At 38.2% G+C, this 21,923-nt stretch overlaps 1 protein-coding gene across 3 annotated transcripts in view; it reads right to left on the bottom strand.

The window, feature by feature from the left end:
* The window catches only part of ECHDC1 (ethylmalonyl-CoA decarboxylase 1), a 71,369-nt gene extending 55,818 nt beyond the window's left edge, over window positions 1-15,551 (bottom strand). The window contains exon 1 of one of the 3 annotated variants that reach the window (XM_044249300.1): window positions 14,873-15,551. Coding sequence is in view for 1 of the 3 variants with exons in the window: in XM_044249311.1 (XP_044105246.1) it covers window positions 13,724-13,739 (16 nt within the window). In the remaining 2 variants the exon portion in view is untranslated. Of the gene's footprint in view, window positions 1-13,723; window positions 13,839-14,473; window positions 14,749-14,872 lie in introns of those variants that run through there. The other 2 variants (XM_044249319.1, XM_044249311.1) reach the window with 2 other exon arrangements.
* Window positions 15,552-21,923: the final 6,372 nt, after the last annotated feature.

The following is a 21,923-nucleotide window of genomic DNA, read 5'->3' as shown; positions in this document are numbered from 1 at the left end:
ACTGCTCTTGTCAGGGGCTGGGCTAAGTAATCTGCTCAGGTTTGCTCTTGGGAGATTTTGTTCCCTGAACACTTTCCATAGAGCTCTGGAGGATGGGAATGAAAATGGTGGCCTCCCAATACCAGGCCCAGAGAAACCGAGAGCTGGGGGCCCCACTCCCCAGTGCGCCCTTGGAGAAAAACCCTCAATCACTCTCATCTCCCTGGTCTCCAGCCACACTTCGAGCTCACCCGGCCTGTGCCTGAGCATTTCTGTCTGGGCACACAGTCCCATTTGGAGTCTTCAAGCAAGGCAGATTCCTGCCTCCAGAGAAGGAAGATGAGTCTCCCTGGATTTGCCACTTGTGGGGTCACTGCTCAAAAAGCAGTGGCCGACTGTGCCATGGGTCACAGTTTAAGCTCAATCCTCAGCTCTGTCTCTGTAGCCGGCTTCCCCGCTCTAATACATGTGAGCTTTGCTACACTCAAGACACCCCTGATCCTTCTGTGACCCCATGGGGCCTGAGACCAGGCTGTTGTAGCAAGGGCTCCACCCCCGCTTAGCCTCTGGAGCGATGTCCCTCAGTGAAGCAGACTTTTAAAAGTTCTGATTTTGTGCTCTGCTGTTCCGCTGCTTGCAGGAAGCTGGCCTCTCCCACCAAGGTCTATCTTCCCATCACTTCGCATTCACTCCTCCGCAAGTCCTACCTTTCAGAAAGTGGTCGATTTTCTGATTCTAGAATTGCTGCTCTTCTTCTCTTTGATCTCCTGTTGGATTTGTAGGTGTTCGGAATGGTTTGATAACTATCTAAATGAACTCCTGCATCCTGATGTCCTCTCAGCCTGCTACTCCTTGCCATCTTGACTCCTCTCCTATTTCCCCACCTCTTAAAAGCACTCTGAGGAGAAGGTGGGTATGGAAATCTTTCCCTTTCCCCTCCTTCCCAAACCAAATAATTCACAAAGTATTCCATTTCAGTCTATCACTGAGAGATGATGATGTAGTTACAGTACATTACTGGGATCCAATACACTGGGAACGTTTACAAAAATGTTGCTATTCTGTGTTTAGCACCATCTCCTGCCTCCTGGAAAGTCTTTCTCATGATAGAAGCTCTTCTTCCTCCAACTCTAACTTTTGCAAAATCAAAGAATAAATTCAGTCCAATGTCCCCTTGGAAACAGTCTCTATGCAGGAATGTTACAGAAGCAATCCTACTCTCTAATAGAGATTTCATTCTCAGCATTATTCTTGCCTTCTGCAATATTTTCATAGGAAACCTGAGGCATATGGGGAAAGAAATAGGAACATGTGCATGGTTTCTTGCATTCCCCAACATTTTGTCACTGTTCTCTTCTCACTGTATATATACATCCCAGATAATCTCATCTCTGCCCATAAGGATTTTTGCCCTCTGTAAGCATTTTTGTTGACATAAAACATACTTTCAAAACAGTATACAAATCATAAGCTAACAGCTCAATGAATTTCACAAGGTAAATACACTCAAGTCAGTAACACCCAGATCAAGAAACAGAACGTAAAAGCTAAACAAAATGATACAAAGCTCAAAGGTCTGTTGTGTCTTCTCTCTGTCACAACTCCTTATAAGGATAATAATTACCCTAACTTCTAATACCCTAGATTAGTTTTTTGTTTTGAATTTTATACAAATTGAATAGTATATATTCTTCTGTGCCTGGTTTCAACTGTGTTTGTTACATCCATTATGGTTATTACGTATAATTACAGTCTAAATATTCTATTCTTCCCATTGTTGTGTTTTATTATATGAATATACCACAATTTATTTATTGTAGTAGATAGATATATTTCTGTTGGCTATATCTAAAAGTGGAATTATTTTGTCTGGCTGCAGCTGACATACTGATTGTTAAACACTGAAGAATTTTGCAAGTTGGTTTTTTAAACCATTGGGGGCTTGAAACTGAGCATGGTGGGAGTATCAGCAAACTCTACATATCAATATTCACCTGTCTCTCTCCCCTCTTTCCTCTCTTCCTTTCTCTCTCTCCACCCCCCACACACATGCATACACACATACACACACACCCACAGCTAGATTCCCATTACTGAATCTGTTCATTTGTTCAACTTGAAAAGATACCAAAGAGTTTTCCAAAATGGTTGTACCAATATATACCACTATTTCCACAGCTAGTGAATGTTCTAGTTGTTTCACAATCTTACCATCACCTGCTAATATCTTTTACTTTTTTTTTTTTTTTTCATTTTAGGCATTCTAAAGAGAAGTATGTCATTGTGGTTTCACTTTGCTTTTCTATGATGTCTAATGAAGTCAAGCTCCATTTTCATATGCTTACTGGTTACTTGTATATATTTTCTAAAGTATCTATTAAAGCTTTTTGCCCATTTTTTCTATTATTTTCCTTTTTATGATTGATTTGTTGGAATTCTTCAGTCTGTAGCATTTATTAAAACACATAAAACAACAAATCCCACATTACCATCTCCAGCAGAAACCTTATACCTGCGTACTCCTAATTCAAACAGAAATCTCCTTATTCCTCACCTCTAGATGTACACAGGCTTCTCAAAAATCATCGTCTAAACCTGAAGTCATACTTCTCCTAAAACCTGTTGCTCCTTCTTTATTTGTTCCCTTAAATATCTATAATATCACCAACCTGCAGGCCACAGAAAAACATGTCTCCTTCCCCTCCTTCATTTCTCATATGCAACCTACCTGTAAAATGTCTTTTTCCTTATCTTTCCCATCCTTTATTCCTTCTACTATCAACATAGTTCAAACCTCATTATATAACATTTATGTCACCAATTAGTTTCACACTATTCCTTAAAATGAGAGCTATCTCTGTAATCTAGTCAAATTATTCCAAACGTAGGGTTTTTCAGTAGCTTTCTAATAACAAAAGGATCAAGTCCAAAGCTCACTTTGATTGGGCCCTTATTGGTAACTTAAGTCTCTCATAACATCTCTACACATAGTCTATGTGGACACCAAACGACTAGAATTCCACAAATTTACCTTGCTATTTTATATTATTACATCCCCATATAATGCCTTTCCTTCCTCACTGACCTGGTAAGTACCTAATATCATCTTTAAAACCTAAATTCCTAAATTTGCTCTTATAAGTGATTTCCTAAGCAGAGATAATTATTCCTTTTATTTTTCTATCCCAATGCATTATATGATTACATTTTAGCACATTTTACACATCATTTTAATTTTATTTTTCATTTGTCTTTCTCACCAGACAGGAAGCTTCCTAAGAGAGTTCTCTGAGGTACATACCCTTTGTCACTAGGACCGAGTATAGTGCTCAACACAAACAAGGTATTTAAATGCTTAATGAAGAAAATAAATCATCAGGTTGCCAAATGGAATGTCACAAGTTTGTTTTTATACCTTTAGAAATATCTCTAATATGTGAGTTATAAAATGATATCAGAAGCAGGTGGAGAACAGGTCATCTAAAGATTACAACATGATCTCCCTTCTATTTTAAATTGTTTCACCTTCAAAGGGACATTTTTGTTAAAGTGACACAGCAGAATACTTTTAACTGTGAAAGTATCTAAAAGTATTACACAATGGGGCGCCTGGGTGGCTCAGTGGTTAAGCCGCTGCCTTCGGCTCAGGTCATGATCTCAGGGTCCTGGGATCGAGGCCCACATCGGGCTCTCTGCTCAGCAGGGATCCTGCTTCCTCCTCTCTCTCTGCCTGCCTCTCTGCCTGCTTGTGATCTCGCTCTGTCAAATAAATAAATAAATAAATAAATCTTAAAAGTATTACACAATGGCACGCAATCCCTTAAACAGATATACTTTAAGAACTCGGGAACAGTATTTCAAAATTTCCTCATTAAGATGACTTTGAATACAATATGGAGGAGACCAAGATGTTCCTTAAACTCATCTAAAAAAAAAGTAAATAAAATGTAATTTATATTAGACACAGTATGACCTAATGTGCTGTGATACATAGGAGAGGGTTTAACAAAAAAGAATGGTAGTGAGTTAGGTGCTTGTTGTCTTTGAAAACAATATCCAAGAATAAGATCTTAATGCTATTCCTCCAATAAAAAAAGGTGCCATAAGTGCTGTGACTTTCAACTGCCACAACTTTATTCTTACTAACAAACTCCTTATGGTCTTAACAGTTAATCCTCTTTCTTTCCTACTGGAAGGGTACTCACTAGTATACATCAAGGCTAACAAACTGACATTTATTCTACATTTTATGAGCTTAATTTTTCAGGAAACAGCCTCATATTTTAATACTCATGGATGGAGAGGCAATTTTTTTCCATTTTATTTTATTTTATTTCTTTTCAGTGTTCCAGCATCCAAGGCAATTTTTTTAAGTTTAATTCTGAAATGTTCCAAGATTTTTAAAAAATAGGAAAAAAAATATAACGAATACCCATTCCTCATTTTTAGTAAATATTAACATTTACTCATATTGCCTTCAGCTCTTTTTTATTTTTTTAATTTTTTAAAAGATTTTATTCATTTATTTATTTGCAAGATAGAGAGAGCCTGAGTGATGGGAGAGGGGCAAAAGGAGAGGGAGAGAGAAAATCTTAATCAGACTCTGCACTGAGCATGGAGCCTGACACAAGGCTCATTCCCAAGAGTCTAAGATCATGACCTGAGCTGAAATCGAGTCAGGCACTTAACCGACTGAGCCAGCCAGGGGCCCCCAACTCCTTCTTAAAAACAACAACAACAACAACAACTTTTCATTTCTGAAATTCTCTAACATTCACAAAAGTAGAAAGAATAAAAATTTCCAACATTCACAAAAGTAGAGAGAAGTATAGAGAATTTTCATCTCATAGCTTGAAAATTATCAACATTTTTGAAAACTTGTTTCATCTAACTGCCATCTCACATACAACACATACAACCCTTCTTCTGCTTCCCCTGAGTATTTTAAAGAAAATTTACAGGATAACTTTCAAATGTCTAAACACAAAAGCTGAGATTTTAGACCGCTGGCAATCTAAGTAAGAAGCCCTTTCAGGCACTTCCTAAAAGATATTAAGAGCACCTTAACTGGGGCACCTGGGTGGCTCAGTTGGTTGAGTGACTGCCTTCGGCTCGGGTCATGATCCTAGAGTCCTGCGATAGAGTCCCCCATCAGGCTCCCTGCTCGGCGGGGAGTCTGTTTCTCCCCCTGACCTCTCTCCTCTCATGCTCTCTCTCTCTCTCAAATAAATAAATGAAATCTCACAAAAAAAAAAAAAAAAAAAAAAAAAAAAGCACCTTAACTATAATAAGTTCTTTGAACCCAGAAGTTACTTGACCTAGAAGTGGAAGTTAGCACTCTGGAACTTAGTAAAATTTTTCTTAGAATCTCTGTCATCTATATTCAACTTGAACATTCATCTGTCCATGCAAAAGCTTTCAAAATGATTTCTAACAACTCCTGGGGTTATTCCTAAAAGGGTTAAGATTTCAAGGATCCTAACCAGAATCAAATTCTTTTAGATTTTTATCAATTCATTCCTAAATCTTATAGGAAAAGAGGACCAGGCAAAGAGGCTCTACCTATTGTAGTTTAGGCTATAGTAGATCTAGGCATTGTCTCTGCATTCTGGAATAAAAATGACTAGAAACTTAAAAGAAAATATGCAGGCTAAGTGGAAAGGATGCGAAGTGCTCACATGCATGGAAATAAGCAGACAAGTGTTTATTTAGACAGAACATGTCCAGGGCATCTGGGTGGTTCAGTCAGGTAAGCATCCCACTTTTGGTTTCGGCTCAGGTCATGATTTCATAATCACATGATCTCATGATCTCTTGGGTTGTTGGATCGAGTCCCAGGTTGGGAGCAGGGAGTCCTCTTAAAAGATTCTATCCCTCTGCCAACTTCCCTCACTCCCTTCCTCTCTCTTCCTCTCTCCCTCTCAAAAAAACCCAGACATGTCCATGCTCCTTTCCTCCCCTGCCCAAAAAGTGACTATTTGTCTGTGGCTATAGTTATTAACATTAACCTATCAGTAAAGAATAATAAAAGCACAAGGGGCCCACTTATGGACTATGAGTAATACTGGTCTGAGTCAAAGTGACAAAACAGCACCTAGTAAGCAACCAAGCAAAGTAGTCAAAAGTTCCAAGTTGCAAAATAAAATATCTAAGTACTTAAAATGACCTTTAATACCTTCACCTGGGGCCAATTTTATATTCCTTTTCCAAAACTCATATAATATGCTTACTTCTATACCATTCTCCCATCCCACCACCAGTCCTATCAGATTAGAAAATGATACAATTAAGATGACAGATTCTATGGTATGAATTAGTTTTAACACATGTAAAGCCTCTTGAAGATATTGAAACCTAAAAGGAATGCTTATCAAACATAATCCTGTATTATTACAGGAAATTTTCGGTTAACTTAGGAGATATTGCAAGATTTCTGAAATAAATTTCAAAATGAACAAAAGAATCCAATTATAACAAAGAAATACGTAATGATGCAGAACAAATGCAGAATAAATTTATATTATAGATGTTCCCACCCCCTGTATTAGTGTAATAAAAGGTACTTGATTGGTACTACATAAAATTATTGGACAGATAGGAAAATTACATGATACCCTAAAACTGAAGAAAATGAGGCAATCTCTAAACGTTGACAATTACTACTACATGCTATTGGCATTGCTGTAAAGAATCATTCATTTGAAATAAATAATTTTTCTGCAAATATTACTGCATGTTATTGCCTATATCTACCTTATTTCTTTCCCCAGTTCTCAAAACTTAAGCCTGATTCAAAGGCATAGGTGCCTGCTTTTCCAAAGGAGAGTAAAAGCTCTGTCTATGGAAAGAAAGTACCTCTATAATTATGGTCATTAGTTATCTAGCATCACTAAAAATGAGCTATTCTGGTCAAATGAACTAATAATCTTTAACTGAAAGCAAAACTGTCCCGGACAAGGACAAATCCTTTTGTTGAAAGTATTCTTGATCTCAAGTACATAGAACTGCAATGTTAAATATTTCAATTAATTTCAAGATATTTTCATTTATTTTTAATAAGTGAATTGTATACCTCAAATGTATACCCACAGAAGTATAAATCTATGTACACATTTTCAAAGAGATTGAAAAAATTTAAAATAAGGTGGCTTCTCCGGACTTGAGCATGAAACTGAAGAGGAAATAAAGTAATAAAGGTAATAAAGGTAGAAAATTTAGGTCTATGGGAAGTGGGACTGGGGAGGAAAACTTCAAAATTAACATGTTATTACTAAGTATGAAGTGGTTGTGAAAAAACACAAGGATTTGGAGGCTTCCTAGATTATCACCCATATGTAAATATCAAGTTGCCTCAAGATCTCTTGAGCTGGCAAAAGAAGCCTCTGCTAAAAATCTCAGGATTTATTGAGAATGACAAGGATTGGGGCTTGAAACAAATTTAACAAAACCAATATCTTCACGACAAGATGTATTCATGTTCATAAGCTCCAGCCATGTGCATAATTTCTCATCTCCAACAGAGGAGGGATAGAAGCAGAAAAATGTGCGTCTTTAGCCTAGAAAGTTAACCTATAGCCTTCATAGTTGTGATAAGGATCAAATCTGCACTGATAGCTACATTCTTTTTTTTTTTTTTTTTTGGTAGCTACATTCTTAGGGTGTCTCAAGACTGCCCAGATCTCTCACTGATAGTTAATATTGAATTTAATGATAAGCACGAGAGAAACCTTGCCACAGTAGTTTTATGACTACAAGCAGAAATTCAAAGAAGACATTTATGATCTGACACACCTGCCCCACATGTCTCCTTAGCACTAAGCATATAACCACCAACTTCATCGAGTAAAAGTGTAGTAGCTCTTTCTGCCCAAGGGTCCCGAGTCTGTGCTACTTAAACTAAGTTGCACCATATGCAGCTCAAGAATTCTTTTTTGAACATTATGCTCCACCACCATGCAAACCAACTACTGGTTTTTTTCACTCCCCTTTCATTACTCTTAGACCCAAGTTCAGGAGTCAATGTCCATTGGAAAAATAGTGAAATATCCCAAAACGTACCATTCAAAATGAGTTGTAATGGGAACAGCCATCTTCCAGTAATTTGCCAAAAGATCAACACAAAGGAAAAGAGAAAAAGACAGCCACAGTCCATTCCCTAGGCTTTTAGAAAACCTGGAGTTGTCTTTGGCCACATACATGCAAATCTCCAAGAAAGGTGATATGGTAACCATCAAGGGGATGGGCACTGTTCAAACAGGAAAGCCCCCAGAGATGTTACCAGAGCAAAACTGGAAGAGTCTACAATGCTATCTAGCATGCTGTTGGCACTGCTGTAAACAAACAAGAGCAAGATACTTTTTTTTTCAATTTTTTTAAAAGATTTTTTTTAATTTATTTATTTGACAGACAGAGATTACAAGTAGGCAGAGAGGCAGGCAGAGAGAGATGAAGAAGCAGGCTCCCCAGTGAGCAGAGAGAGCCCGATGGGGATTCGATCCCAGGACCTGGGATCATGACCTGAGTCGAAGGCAGAGGCTTTAACCCACTGAGCTACCAGGCGCCCAAGAGCAAGATTCTCTCTAAGAGAATTCATGTATTGAGCACATCAAGCATTCAAAGAGCCAAACAGCTTCCTGAAGAATGTGAAGGAAATGATCAGAAAAAGAAGGAAGCCAAAGAGAAAGGCGTTTGAGTTCAACTGAAGCATCAGCCCGCTCTACCCAGAAAAGCACATTTTGTAAGAACCAATGGACAGGAGCCTGAGCTGTTGGAACCTATTCCTTATGAATTCATGGCATGATATGTAAAAAAAATTTAAAAATCTCAAGACTGTTAAAAAAAAAAAAGGAGTTGTGACACCTTCTTTGCTTCTCTAAGGACAAATTTTGACAATACTAGCAATTAAGATATTTTAAAACAGGACAGTAGTCTTCGTCAAATTATTTAAAATGGGCAATAATTCCTTTCTAAGAAATAAAAAAGGACTTGAGGGGTGCCTGCCTGGCCCAATTGGTAGAGCATGTGACTCTCAATCTCAGGGTCACAAGTTCAAGCCCCACAATGGGCATGGAGCCTACTTTAAAAAAAATAAAAATAAAAATAAAAGGTTGAATAGTTTCTTTGCATGGAAATGACACCTATATATAGGTTTTGATGGCCAAGAAATTCACAGACTGGGATCTTAGTGCATAAACACACATACATATGATAAAAGCATTTGGTAAGATATAATTGGTAACAATTAAATGGTATTTATTGAGTTCTGACTAGTGACTAGTTGCTAACTGTTTCAAGGAGAAAAAAAAGTAACTTACCCGAAAATTTTTTTTTAGTTTTATCGAGGAAACAAAAAGATGCACACAAAAAGCAAATATACTTCAACTATCTAATCAAAACCAGAATAAAGTTCCTCCTTTTAATAAGCTCTGTTAGAGATTTACAATATACTTAAAATATAGTCTTGACATCATAAAAGGATTTTTTTTTCCTTCACCAGTAAACTTTCATCATGAAATCTAAGCATTTTCCAGAGCACCTGGGTGGCTCAGCTGGTTAAGCATCTACCTTCGAGTCAGGTCATGATCCCAGAGTTCTGGGATCAAGTCCCACACCAGGCTCCCTGCTCAGTGGGGAGTTTGCTTCTCCCTCTTCATCTGCTCCTCCCCTGCTCACACACTCTCTCTCTCTCTCTCTCTCAAATAAAATCTAAGAAAGAGAAATCTAAGGATTTTCTATAGGCAAAAAAGGATCCAATGACATTAAATCACCTGCAAAAAGTTATGGTATTTTATTTGCCTTCATTCTTTCCAAAGTTTAAAATTCTAAGAACCACAACAAAAATCAGGCAATATTCCAGGTCTCCTGGACAGTAACCAAAAGAAAACATAAACTCAGCCTTGTTTTTCTTTGTAGAGCCTTATGGCCAAAATATTGGCAGAGGGAGCCACCCTTAAATACTCTCATATTTTCATATTTTACATATTTTCAGAGTGTCATTTCTTCAGAAGATTATGTTACTGCTCATCTATTAGCATGAAAATTGTATAGTTCCACTCCCCTCCATGAAACAAATCTAGAAGAAAAAAAAAATAAAGCCCACATTTCTTTTTCACAATTAAAGCTTACCTTCTGTCAAATTTTAAAACAATAAAAATGCTCTCAACCAAGGTTCTCACTCTATTTTTCTTGAAATAAATACTTATTTTTAAATAAATTATCAATTTATAAAAACCTTTAAAACTTTAGACATAATTCCATGTAACTCCATAGCTAGAACCACAAGCCTTTTGAATGGACAGTAAAATATTTTGTACATAGGCTATTTGATTAAAACAAAGTATTTATGAGATGGTTATAAAACTATACACACTATTGTTCATATACTACTTCCAGAAAGTACTATTACATTTATTTCCTGGTTTGAAACTCAGGTCATCTGGCCAGAATGAAAATAAATGAAGATATTAAAAATGAAGAAAGCTATTGCCTGAGTCACCTAACACACACTAAAAAAGTTAGGTTTCAGAAAACACGTGGTTTTTTTTTCCTTAACCTAGGTAAGGGATACACACTTATTTTCTTTGTTGTTTCTTTATTATTGTTCTTTAAATTCTTCTTATGCATTTTTCACTATATGTATGTATACAACATTTCTCAATTTTTTTTTTTTTTAACTGAAGGATATCATTCCAAACTTTGGGGGCTGCCTCTGCCTTTACCAATAATCTCTCCCAATCTTCTAAATGGCCATTTTCAAAGCTAGTTTCCTAAATACTCTTTCTCTACATTGAAGATAGCAAACAAAGAACACACAGCCATAAAGATACTATACTAAACAAAGAACACAGTGGCCACATAGTCTGGCAGGTCTGACAACTACTAAAGAGTCCTTATTGAAGTACCTTAGAGAATTAGAAATGAAGCTCCTCCCTCCAGTACATTAAAAAAATTTTAAGGGCAGAACTGCATCTTATTCACAGGCTTTAGCACACAGTTTCACATTTAATATTTGTGGAACTAAATGAACCTTAATATGGTTATTACTGTGTAGGCACTACAGTACCTACCTATCATTTTCTAAACTAAATGTAAGATCTCTATTTGCAAAATAGAAAAATTTATTTCACTGTTGGGTTTCTGTGAAATCCAAGTCCAGGATAAGTAGCTACAAATGTGCAAGGGTATGATTTTCCTTTCGTGTTTACAAAATGGCTTTGCATACAACACAATCTTTATTGTTTCATTAATAAAAATATCAATACTTTTTAAGAAGTGAAGTAATAAATAATAAGACATCATTCTATCTATAATATGTGTAGTTGGCAATACATATTTTACAAGGATCTGATTGGTAATATTCTTTGTTCTTTATGTAAAATTTCTCTTACAAGAGGAATCTTAGGTCAGGGCTAGACTGTTAAATTCTCTAACTTTCTTGGGAGGAGAGACAATTTACCCAGTGGTACTAAGGTTAACATCTAATAACTGTTAGTGGCAAACTTAAAGAGGGAATCTGAGATTTGACCTACTTTGCCTCACTTTCTCTTCTTCACTTTCCAAAGGAGGATAGGGGTTTTGAGGCAAAAACAAGTAATTCAGTGTGTGGTTTTGCATACTAATCAACAAAGTGAAACTATCTGCCCTGGAACTACAGTTCTGTTCTCTTAGTTCTGTTCTCCTTTTTGTCTCTATGTCTGTCTGTCTCTCTCTCTAAGAGGCTTCTGTGGTAAAAGGAACCTGGAGCTGCCTTTATCTTTTTCCATTTAAAGAAGATGAAACAGAGTAGGGCTCAGGGTTCCTTATGCCTGCTTCCAGTCTAGGAAAATAAGCTCTCAAGATCACTTAATCAGGTCAGTTCACAAACTGGAAGGTATATATACAGAGCCAGAGCCAAAGGTAATACATCCAAGCTCTTTCTGGATATTCTCTAAGATGTCGTGTCCCTGGAGATATCAGATATAAAATAGAAACTCAATGGAAAATTCAACTGAGGCAGAGGTCCTGGTCTTCTTTATATTTACCATGCCTTCAACATTTAAAAAGGTGCCAAAATAAACTTTATAAGGACTTTGATGGCTATTTTCAGAAACTCAATTTGGCTGTTTCCCACAGTATTCTGTTTAGGGAAAAGAACAAAGAAACTAGAAAATAAACTAGAAATAAGAAATAAAACTTACAAAATCATTAGCATTTTTTTTATCCATAGCCTTTTTAATTACTGTGGAATAACAAAATCAATGAACAATATATCTTCTCTCTTATAAGGAGCCTGTTCTGTCCTCATATATTACCTCTCCAATATCCAACAACAGAAGGGCAATTAGTATATATGCCATCAGGTCTATTATTTCCTTATCTTTAAATATTACAAAATTAAACATACATGTAACTAGTATTTTTGTCTCACTAGACATCTTTGATATGCTGATTTTTTCAAGTAAATCTTATAATAAATACTTCACATATCCTTCTGTTAATTCCATTTTTTTCTCTTCCTCATTCCTATCCCCCTTCCACTACTAACTCACCCTTCTTTTCTCTCCTCTCCTCATGTTCCCTTGTCTATGCCACAGAAGAGTACCACACAAACTTGAGGGCACTGCTTAAGCCTCCTAGGTCTGTTGACCTCAAGTTTAGAAATCCAGTTCTAGAAATATAATAATCACCTATTTATGTATACTTTCATCCCAATTCTAAATTCAAAGGCCAAATCAGACAAGAGTTCAGTGCTAAGGAGATGACAAAAATATCAGCCACTAATAAACTCCTATAGTATCTGAAAGTACATGTGAACAAACAAGGTTGAGATTCAGGCTCTGTGTAAGCATGTGGTTAAGCAATCATAAGGCAATGAAAAAGTTCTGAGGAATTTACGTTTTATAAACATTCTTCAGGACAAAGCATTATGTTTAAATTTTGTCATGCAGGATGCTTTGCTGTTCTGCCACAGTCACATCAGCTGAATAAGCTCTTAACCACGCCACTGGAAAAGGGAAAGAGGAGAGCCCTATGGATATCTAAGACTACATGTGTTACTCTCTTCCGTTTTTGGTAAAGTTCTGCAAAGGTTTTTAAAGAGTTCCCCTCCTTGCAAGGGGAATAAGCTACGTTTCTCATGAAAGCCATATGTAACCCATTTTACCATAAGTCAGAATTACTAAATCCCGAAAATTACAACAGATGCATACTTAACAAGAAAACTATTAACCTAAGGCAAGTGGTAAACAACAAAAAATATTCTAGACTGTCACTACATGACTTGTTTTTCAAGTTTTGCTTTCATTTTAGACTGTCATCATACAACCAACTTTTCAAGCTTCATTTACATGCCATCATACACACCCCCCTTATTCATATAGCCAAAATGAACTTTTCTCGTTTTTCAAATCCTTCAGGTTTTTGCTCCTCACTCATCACCTGTATAACTGCGATTCCTCACCTGTTACACCTTCCTCTTCCTCATAGGAACTCCGCCTCATCTCCTTTAGTTCTTTAGACTGCATAAAAATACTCTCCGCTTGCACAGTATTTTTATTAAGCCCCATGTAATCAATTTTTAACTGAACATCCCCACTGCATTTTGCAAAGTAAGAAGGTCTTTACAATGCCAAGAACAGTGCCTGACAAATAATATAAATCAATAACAATCTGGCATACAAGTATTAAGAATTTATAATGCCACGGGAGGCTTGAGACTCTGTCCACAAACCAACTCTCCACCTACCCTATTTCTTTCATCACTCACCCTGTTTCGATTCCATCGGTCTCTGCAAGCTGGTTTCTCTTCCCAGAATGGAACCTACTGTTACCCACTTCTCCTTCAGGTCAGGCAACAGGAGGTCAGGGAAGGATCGGCCGATTTACTACTCCTCCCATTCCCAGGAGATTTCGTAATTACAACTCCCCCGTCCCCGTAATTTCCTCCAATAGAGTGCTTCCCCGAAGGGATCCTCTGTGAAACTAGCCAATGTCCCGTTTATCTCTATACCTCCAGCACGTGGAGCAGTAGCTGGTAAACATGCGGTCCTCGGATAAAAAGTGGGGAAAGGAAAGGAGGGAAGGGGGTCGATGGAGATTGTTTTCTTCAAGTTCCTCATCAGCCCTTTCAACCAGTAATTTAAGTTCTCTGTGGTTTCAACCCCCTGTATTTGTGACTCGTGTGCGGGTGTTTGGAGCATTAAAGGATTATCGAGGCGCTAAAGAATTTCAGGAAGTAAAGAGCCCACATCAACAAATGATCTGGACATTTTTTGTTGTTGAAAAGTCGAATGCACCCAACAAATAATGTTAAGTGTTAATTTAGCAAAGTAACACACAGAGAGGACAAATTCACAAGTCCTAGGAGACCTCACCCGCGCAGCACAGGCCCTCGAAAGTATTTAGAATTTAAATTAGTGTGCTGAAATCACGCCTCCCTATTCTGAACACATTCATCTGGGCGGTTGGCCGCGTTCCTTAGAACAGTTTTAGTCCCTTTCCCGCCGCCCGCATTCACCTCTCCAAGTCCGCGCGCGGCTCTGGGCACTGCGTCCCCACGCCCAGCAGAGGGCAGTGGGCCTCCGCGATGGCCTCCGCGATGGCCTCCCACGGAACGCGCCGCGGAGCCCGGGCGGGTCTCTGCTCGGAATTCGTGTGGGGAAGCGCTAAAGTCCACTACACAGCGACGAGCTAGAGTCCTCTCTCGCAGGACATTTCAAGTACGTTCCTGCGCCCACTCAGTCCTGCACGCCGCAGGGCGGGCGGCTACCCCTTTCCGCTCCCCCTAGACCTTCTTCCGCTTTCCGCTCCCTTCTTCCGCTCCCCCGGCCTCTCTTTCCCCTGCCGGCGCCTCCCTTCGTTCCGCCGCGTGCGTTCCCCTGTGTCGAGTTCTGGTGCCTTTTCCCGGCCTCTTTACCTCGCTCGCACCCCTCCTTTCCCGGAGCCCTTTTCCGTTGTCCAGCCGGCGCCGGTGCCTGATCCCGGAAATCCCGCGCTGCGGCCGGCCCGTGTAGACCCTCCCTTGGGTCGTGAGCGAACCTGGGGTGAATGGACCCGCTTCGCGTTTTCGGTTCTGGGACACAGAGTTAAGGGCTGGTCCAGCGAAGCCTGCAGACTGCATATATTTTTCAGGCATTCTGTATACGTGGGAAGAGTGGAGGGCGGAGAAAGCTGGGTTGGGGCATTTTGAAACAGAAGGGGAAAGGAAGGTACCAAAAGCTTTTACTTCTTGAACGTTTTTTCTGCCTTACTGAACAGGGGAAGTATTTGTCTTTTTTTTTTTTTTTTTTTTAAACGATTACTCAACATATGCCCTGCGTGTGGTATGATTTTTGGAAGGCTCAGAAGGCCTAGAATTCTGTGCCCATACCTATGCCATGGAGCAAACAGAACTGTCTTTGGAAGACAGCTGCAAAGGAAGGCCATTTTCCCCTGGGATTGGGATCGTTTTGTCTAAAGGAGTTTCGGAAAGTATAGATCTTAGTAAATAAGGGAACGTCAGGTGGGAGGAACAGAAAGAAGAGGAGATGATAAGCAAGTTTTAAGGTATGGAGAAGTGAATAGGAGGGAAGAAATGAGAACCAAGTTTGGACCGATGGGAAGAAGTCCAAATATTGAAAGTATTTTATTTCAGTTTAATATGAAATGAGCAGCCATTACACCTTGGAGCAGGAAATTCGCTTGATTAAATGGTGATTTGGGAGAATTAGTTTGTAGAGTGGGGGTAACGAGATGTATTGTTTATGCCATAAATTTGTATGTGGATATATGGTACTGCACAATAGGTGTATGGGACTGCAGCTCCAAGGATGGCAGCCGTGGTTAAAGGTTTGACCTTTAACATTTTTGTGTAGATTCCTGAGGGTGTCTTTCTTAAGTTCAAACAAAGTATTTCTTCAGGGATGATACTATCTCATGCCTTGTCTTTTTGCCAGCTTCAGTTGCTAGTTGCTAGTTGTGAGAATTTACCAGCAAGCTGAGGAGATACAAGGTTTTAAACGTTTTTAGAAAACACGTACTATCAAAATAGGTCCAAAGCATCTTAGGGATTTGGAGGAGACAAAGGAGGTCGGCAACTAGTGAAAATTCAAGGAAGGTGGCCCCCAAAGAGGGCATTTATGCATTTTCAGTCCTATCACTAATGTGCTAACAGATAAAACAGCATTTCTTTTTTCAATAGTGCTTAAGTAGTACCTTTTTACCCACAGGTGTGCAAGTGTAACAGGAGAGAATGGGAATTTGCAGTGAGGTGTCTCATGGTGCTGGGTAGTGTAACTGAACCAACATGAGTTTTTTCTTTGGTGAATTAGAAACTGCACAGGCTGAATTGTCACACAAAGAGAACTTATTTGCAACAAATGAGATCGTGGGGAATGGCTTCCAAAGCCATTGATTCTCTGAGAGAGAGTAAATGGATTCCTTTTGTTTAGGGTTAGGATGAATATTTAGACAGGGAAGCCTTCTCATCTTATGTATAGGTAGGCATAAGGTCATGTCTGAGCCTAATGAAACATGCCTATACATACATTATGTGTTATGCAGATAAGGCTGAGGCTTATTCCTGGGTGTAGATTAGTATTATAATAAGGTAAAGATCATTGTAGGTCATTCCAGAGGTCACTCATGATCCATCTGTGTAGGCACAAATCAGATTTAGCTTAAATGGTGTGGGTGGTCTGGGCAGGTAGGATGGCAGGAGGTCTTGTGTGGGCAGTCCCCATCCCCTGGGGAGAGTTTCCTTTGCCTGAGTCGAAAAGAAAGCTGGAAAGAAGAGCTTAGGGGAAAATATAAGACAAAAGTTAGTAAGTATAAACAAGTGGGCACTAAAGTCCAGGTCTTGGTGTCAAGCCCATAAATTGGAACATATTTTGAGGTTAAACCACAAAAAAAAAAAAAAATTTAACAAAGGTTAGTAAGTACAACCAGGTGAGAGCTGGGAGGGCTGAGACCAAAATATCTGGTACTTGCTTCCCATCTCCTGTAGAAAAAGGGAAAGATTTTCTACTTTAAGACTTAGTCTTTCTAACTTTTTTTCTTTTCCAGTAGCATTCTGATTGTTCATCTGTATGTATAGCATTTCAGTGTACTTGCACATACCATCCTAGTGTCAAAGTACATTTTACTCTACTAATGGTGTGTCGTACCACAAACTAAAAGGTAATGCACTGTAATATTAGCAGGTCGTACTGAGTTATTTTTTAACTACTGGCTCAATAAGCAAATATTGGATGATAATTTCTTTAATCATTTGCTTTTTTATGAAATACATATCCAGGTATTTTCCCCTTCCTTCACTTGACTGATAAACTGCTTTCTTCCTTTTACTCCATATCATGTTTTATAGTCAAAACTTTTCAATACAGAGATCATCCACTATCTAAAAGTTACCATTAAACCTTTCCTAAGGCAAAATGGCTTAAGCAAAGAAGAAATTACTCTTAATTTATGGAAAAATTTTTGAGCAACCCCAGACCCAAAATAGAACCTCTTGTAGGTTTTTTGATACTTAGAACACATCTTGTTAACAGATGCACAATATAAATTGAGATAAAGCACATCATGAGGGATAGAAGCAGAAAAATGTTCACCTTTAGTCCAGAAGGTTGACCTATAGCCTGCATAGTTCTATTAAGGATCAAATATTTACTGGTTGCTCCATTCTTAAAGGCCCTTATGACTGCCTGAACATCTCACTGATAGTTAAAAATCAAACTGAGTGATAAGCACCAGAGAAATCCTACAAAAGTAGTTTTATGATTAGAAATTCAAGGAAGACATTTTATGATCTAATACTCCCTGCATGTCCCCTGCTTCTTGGGCATTAAGCATATAACCATCAGCTTCATACAGCAAAACTACATCTCTTTGTGCCAATGGGTCCTGTCCCCATGCCATAATAAAAGCACCTTTTGCATGAAAAATGTCAAGAATTCTATCTTGAGAGCGCCTGGGTGGCTTAGTTGGTTAAGTGTTTGCCTTCAACTCAGGTCGTGATCCCAGGATCTTGGGATCAAGTCCCATCTTGGGCTCCCTGCTCTGCAGGGAGTCTGTTTCTCCCTCTGCCCCTCCCCCCGTTGGCTCATGCTCTCTCTCTCTTTCTCTCCGTGTCTCAGATAAATAAAAATCTTAAAAAAAAAAAAAAAAGAATTCTATCTTGACCATTTGGTCATGGCCCCACATCATCACAGATGTTCACAAATACAGTTCAAAGATAAGGCAGCTTGATGCTGAGATGGGGCGTATAATTCCCAGGGAAGGAGATGGCAGTGCCACTCTTGTTGCTTAGGGTGCAGGCTTCCTCTACAATAACTTGCTGCAAAACCAATGCTGAATACCACTTTTGCTTGCCTCGCTTCCTAAATAGTAAGAGAAACTCCCTGGTATCCTCCCAGCTATTTTTAAAAGAAGGTTGGCATTAGGAAAAAAACCTATCACATAGATCTAACTGCTAATATTTGAGAATATTTTTAAAATATAGATTGATAATATTCTATTTATGGGAATGTGTATCTAGTTACATATATGTCCACATTCATATATGTATGTGTATACCTATAGAATCTATGTAATATTTAGCAAAATTAAATACATATAGATTTCTCCACATTGGTAAGTATTTTAAATTGATGTTTAATGATTTGTTAATATTCTCTCACTTTTTAAAGATGTGCCTTTTATAAGCAGCATTTAATTCAATCTAAGAGTTTTTACCTTTTAGGTGAGTTTAAATCATTTACATACATATAATATATACTCTTTACTCTGAAATTAATTTCAGAATATTTAAAATACATAAAATTTTTGAACTCCATTAAAATGGCAATATCAATATTTGATTTGGTTACTTTTTTGAAAGCAGTTTTAATCTCCAACTATGAATATTTCAAATGATAGGGAAACGGAAAACATTTTTACTAAGTTGTATTTGTTCTTCAGCAGATAGTGCTTGTGGTAAGCAGAATAATGGCAATACTCAAGTCCATTCATTTCTAATCCCTAGAAACTGAATAAATTATCTTAGCAGGCAAAACAGACTTTGTAAATAACTAAGTTTAGAATCCTGAGATAGAGGGGCGCCTGGGTGGCTCAGTGGATTAAAGCCTTTGCCTTTGGCCCAGGTCATGATCTCAGGGTCTGGGATGGAGCCCTGTATCCGGCTCCCTGCTTGGCGGGGAGCCTGCTTCCCCCTCTGTCTCTCTGCCTGCTTCTCTGCCTACTTGTGACCTCTCTGTCAAATAAATAAATAAAATCTTAAAAAAAAAAAAAAAAAAGAAAAGAAAAGAATCTTGAGATAGAAAGATTACCCTGGTTGGTCTACATAGTTCTTGGCCCAAGATAGTCCAAAAATTCATAGCCAGAGTGAAACTGTGCCCTCTAGATACAACAAGACTACCCAACTAGACAGAATGCCTGTAGCAATTCACTTTGTTCTTTGAACCTTATAGTCAGAACCCAGAAAGTATACTGACCAACTAAATCATTATGTATGAACTTAATCACATCTGAAATTTGAAGGCACTTAATTCTCAGCTGTTATGGAAAAGGCCCTTTTTGAAGTATGGTTTCATTCCTAGATTCACTTAGCTCTGGAGTAAGATATTTTTTTTTTTTAAAAGACTTTATTTATTTGTCAGAGAGAGAGGGAGAGAGAGCGAGCATAGATAGGCAGACAGAATGGCTGGCAGAGGCAGAGGGAGAAGCAGGTTCCCTGCCAAGCAAGGAGCCCGATGTGGGACTCGATCCCAGGATGCTGGGATCATGACCTGAGCTGAAGGCAGCTGCCCAACCAACTGAGCCACCCAGGCGTCCCTGGAGTAAGATATTTGAGAGCCATATGCTTTGCAAGATACGTCAGCTAAAGTGTAGATATTTCTTTTCAAGGAGATGTTCAACAAAAAAAGCTTAATACAATTTTACTAAGTGTCTTGGAGACTTCTCCTAATAAGATGTCAATATATGGCGGACCCTAAAACTCTCCTATAATGCTAACAGGAATGTTGCCACCATACTGTCTGTTCATTTCTTGGTGGTTATGTGGTCACCACAATTGCCCATTATTATCCACTTTGGGGTGGACAAATGAGCCAGGCTTTGTTGAGTCTTTTGTGTGAAAAAACAGAAATAAAAACTTACAGACAATGAAAGCCAATAAGCTATTGAAAAATGATTTAATACCAGAGAAGGATACATTAGGAGCTAGAAGAAGGATGTTGCATATTTGGGGAAAACATGTACCACTATGGAAATAATGTGGAGGTCCTCAAATTATTAAAAATGTAACTACCATTTGATTCAACAATTTGACTTCTGGGAATACATCCAAAGGAAACAAAAACATTAACTCAAAAAGATATTTGCACCCCCATGTTCATATCAAAATTATTTATAAAATTCAAGGCAATATTAGGAAATGACCTAACTATGCACTGATGCATATCAGTGATAGAGAAGTTGTGAATATAGATATACATACATAATGGAATATTATTCAGTCATAAAAAAGAAATCCTACCATTTGTGACAACATGGATGGCCCCTAAAGACATTATGCTAGGTGAAATTAGACAACAAAGGACAAAGACTGCATGATCTCATTTATATGTGTAACCTAAAAATAAACCAAACTCAGAAAAAGATACTTGTGGTTACCAGAAATAGAAGATGGGGGAAGGAAAAAATTGGAAAAAAGTGGTCAAAAGGTACAAACTTCCAGCTTGCCTGGCTGGCTCTGTCAGTAGAGCACACAACTCTTGACCTTAGGCTTGTGAGTTTGAGCCCCACATTGAGTGGAGAGATTACTTTAAAAAAATAAAATCTTGGGGCACCTGGGTGGTTCAGTCAATTAAGCGTCTGCTTTGGCTCAGGTCATGATCTCAGGATCCTGGGATAGAGCCCCGCGTCAGGCTCCCTGCTCAGCAGGGAGTATGCTTCCGGCTCTCCCTCTGCCTCCTCCCAGCTCCTCAGGCTCTATCTCTGTCTCTGTCTCTCTTGAACAAATCTTATAAAAAGAGGTACAAACTTAAGTTATAAGGTAAGTGGGTACTAGGGATCTAATGTCCAACATGATGATTACAGCTAACACTGTTATATGAAATAGAAGAAAGTAAATCCTAAGAGATGTCATCACAAGGAAATTTTTTTTCCTCTTTTTTCTTTTTATTCTATCTGTATGAGAAGCTGGATGTTAGCTGAACCTATTGTAGTAATCACTTCATTTCAAAATACATGTAAATCAAACCATCATATTATACTCCTTGAACACATACAGTGATGTATGTCAATTATTTATCAATAAAACTGGAAAATTAATTAATTAATTAATTAATCTTGTGCATTGTTGGTGGGAATGTAAACTGGCACGGCCATGGAAAACTGTAGGAAGTTTCCTTACAAATTTCAAAATAGAACTATCATATGATCCAGTGATTCGCTTCTGTGTATATATCCAAAGGAAATGAAAATAGGACCCTGAAGAGATACCTGCACTGCTTGTTCATTTCAGCATCATTCCCATTAACAAAGATATTGAAACAATCTAAATGTTCATCAGGGGGTAAATGGACAAAGAATTCATGCACATACCACATCTACAGAGCATGTACATACATACAATGGGATCTCATTGAGCTATGAAAAAGAAGGAAATCCTGCTGTTTGCAACATGATGGATGGATCATGAGGGCATTATGCTAAGTGAAATAAGTTAGAGACCTCAATGTTGTATATCACATGTGGAATCTAAAAAAAATCCAAACTTATAGAGACAGACTAGAAAGATGGTTACCAGGGTCTTGTGGATGAGGAAAATGGGGGAGAAACTGGTCAAAAAGTACAAAATTTCAGATATGTAAGAGGAATAAATTCTGGAGATTTAATGTACAGCATAGTGACTATAGTTAATACTATGTTGTATACTTGAAATTTGCAGAGAGTAGATCTTAAGTGTTCTCACGACACACACAAAAGAT

Source organism: Neovison vison, chromosome 1, assembly GCF_020171115.1.
Source record: "Neovison vison isolate M4711 chromosome 1, ASM_NN_V1, whole genome shotgun sequence".
NCBI lineage: Eukaryota > Metazoa > Chordata > Mammalia > Carnivora > Mustelidae > Neogale > Neogale vison.
The sequence above is the reverse complement of the archived record's forward strand: the minus strand, read 5'-3'. Positions and strand labels throughout refer to the sequence as shown.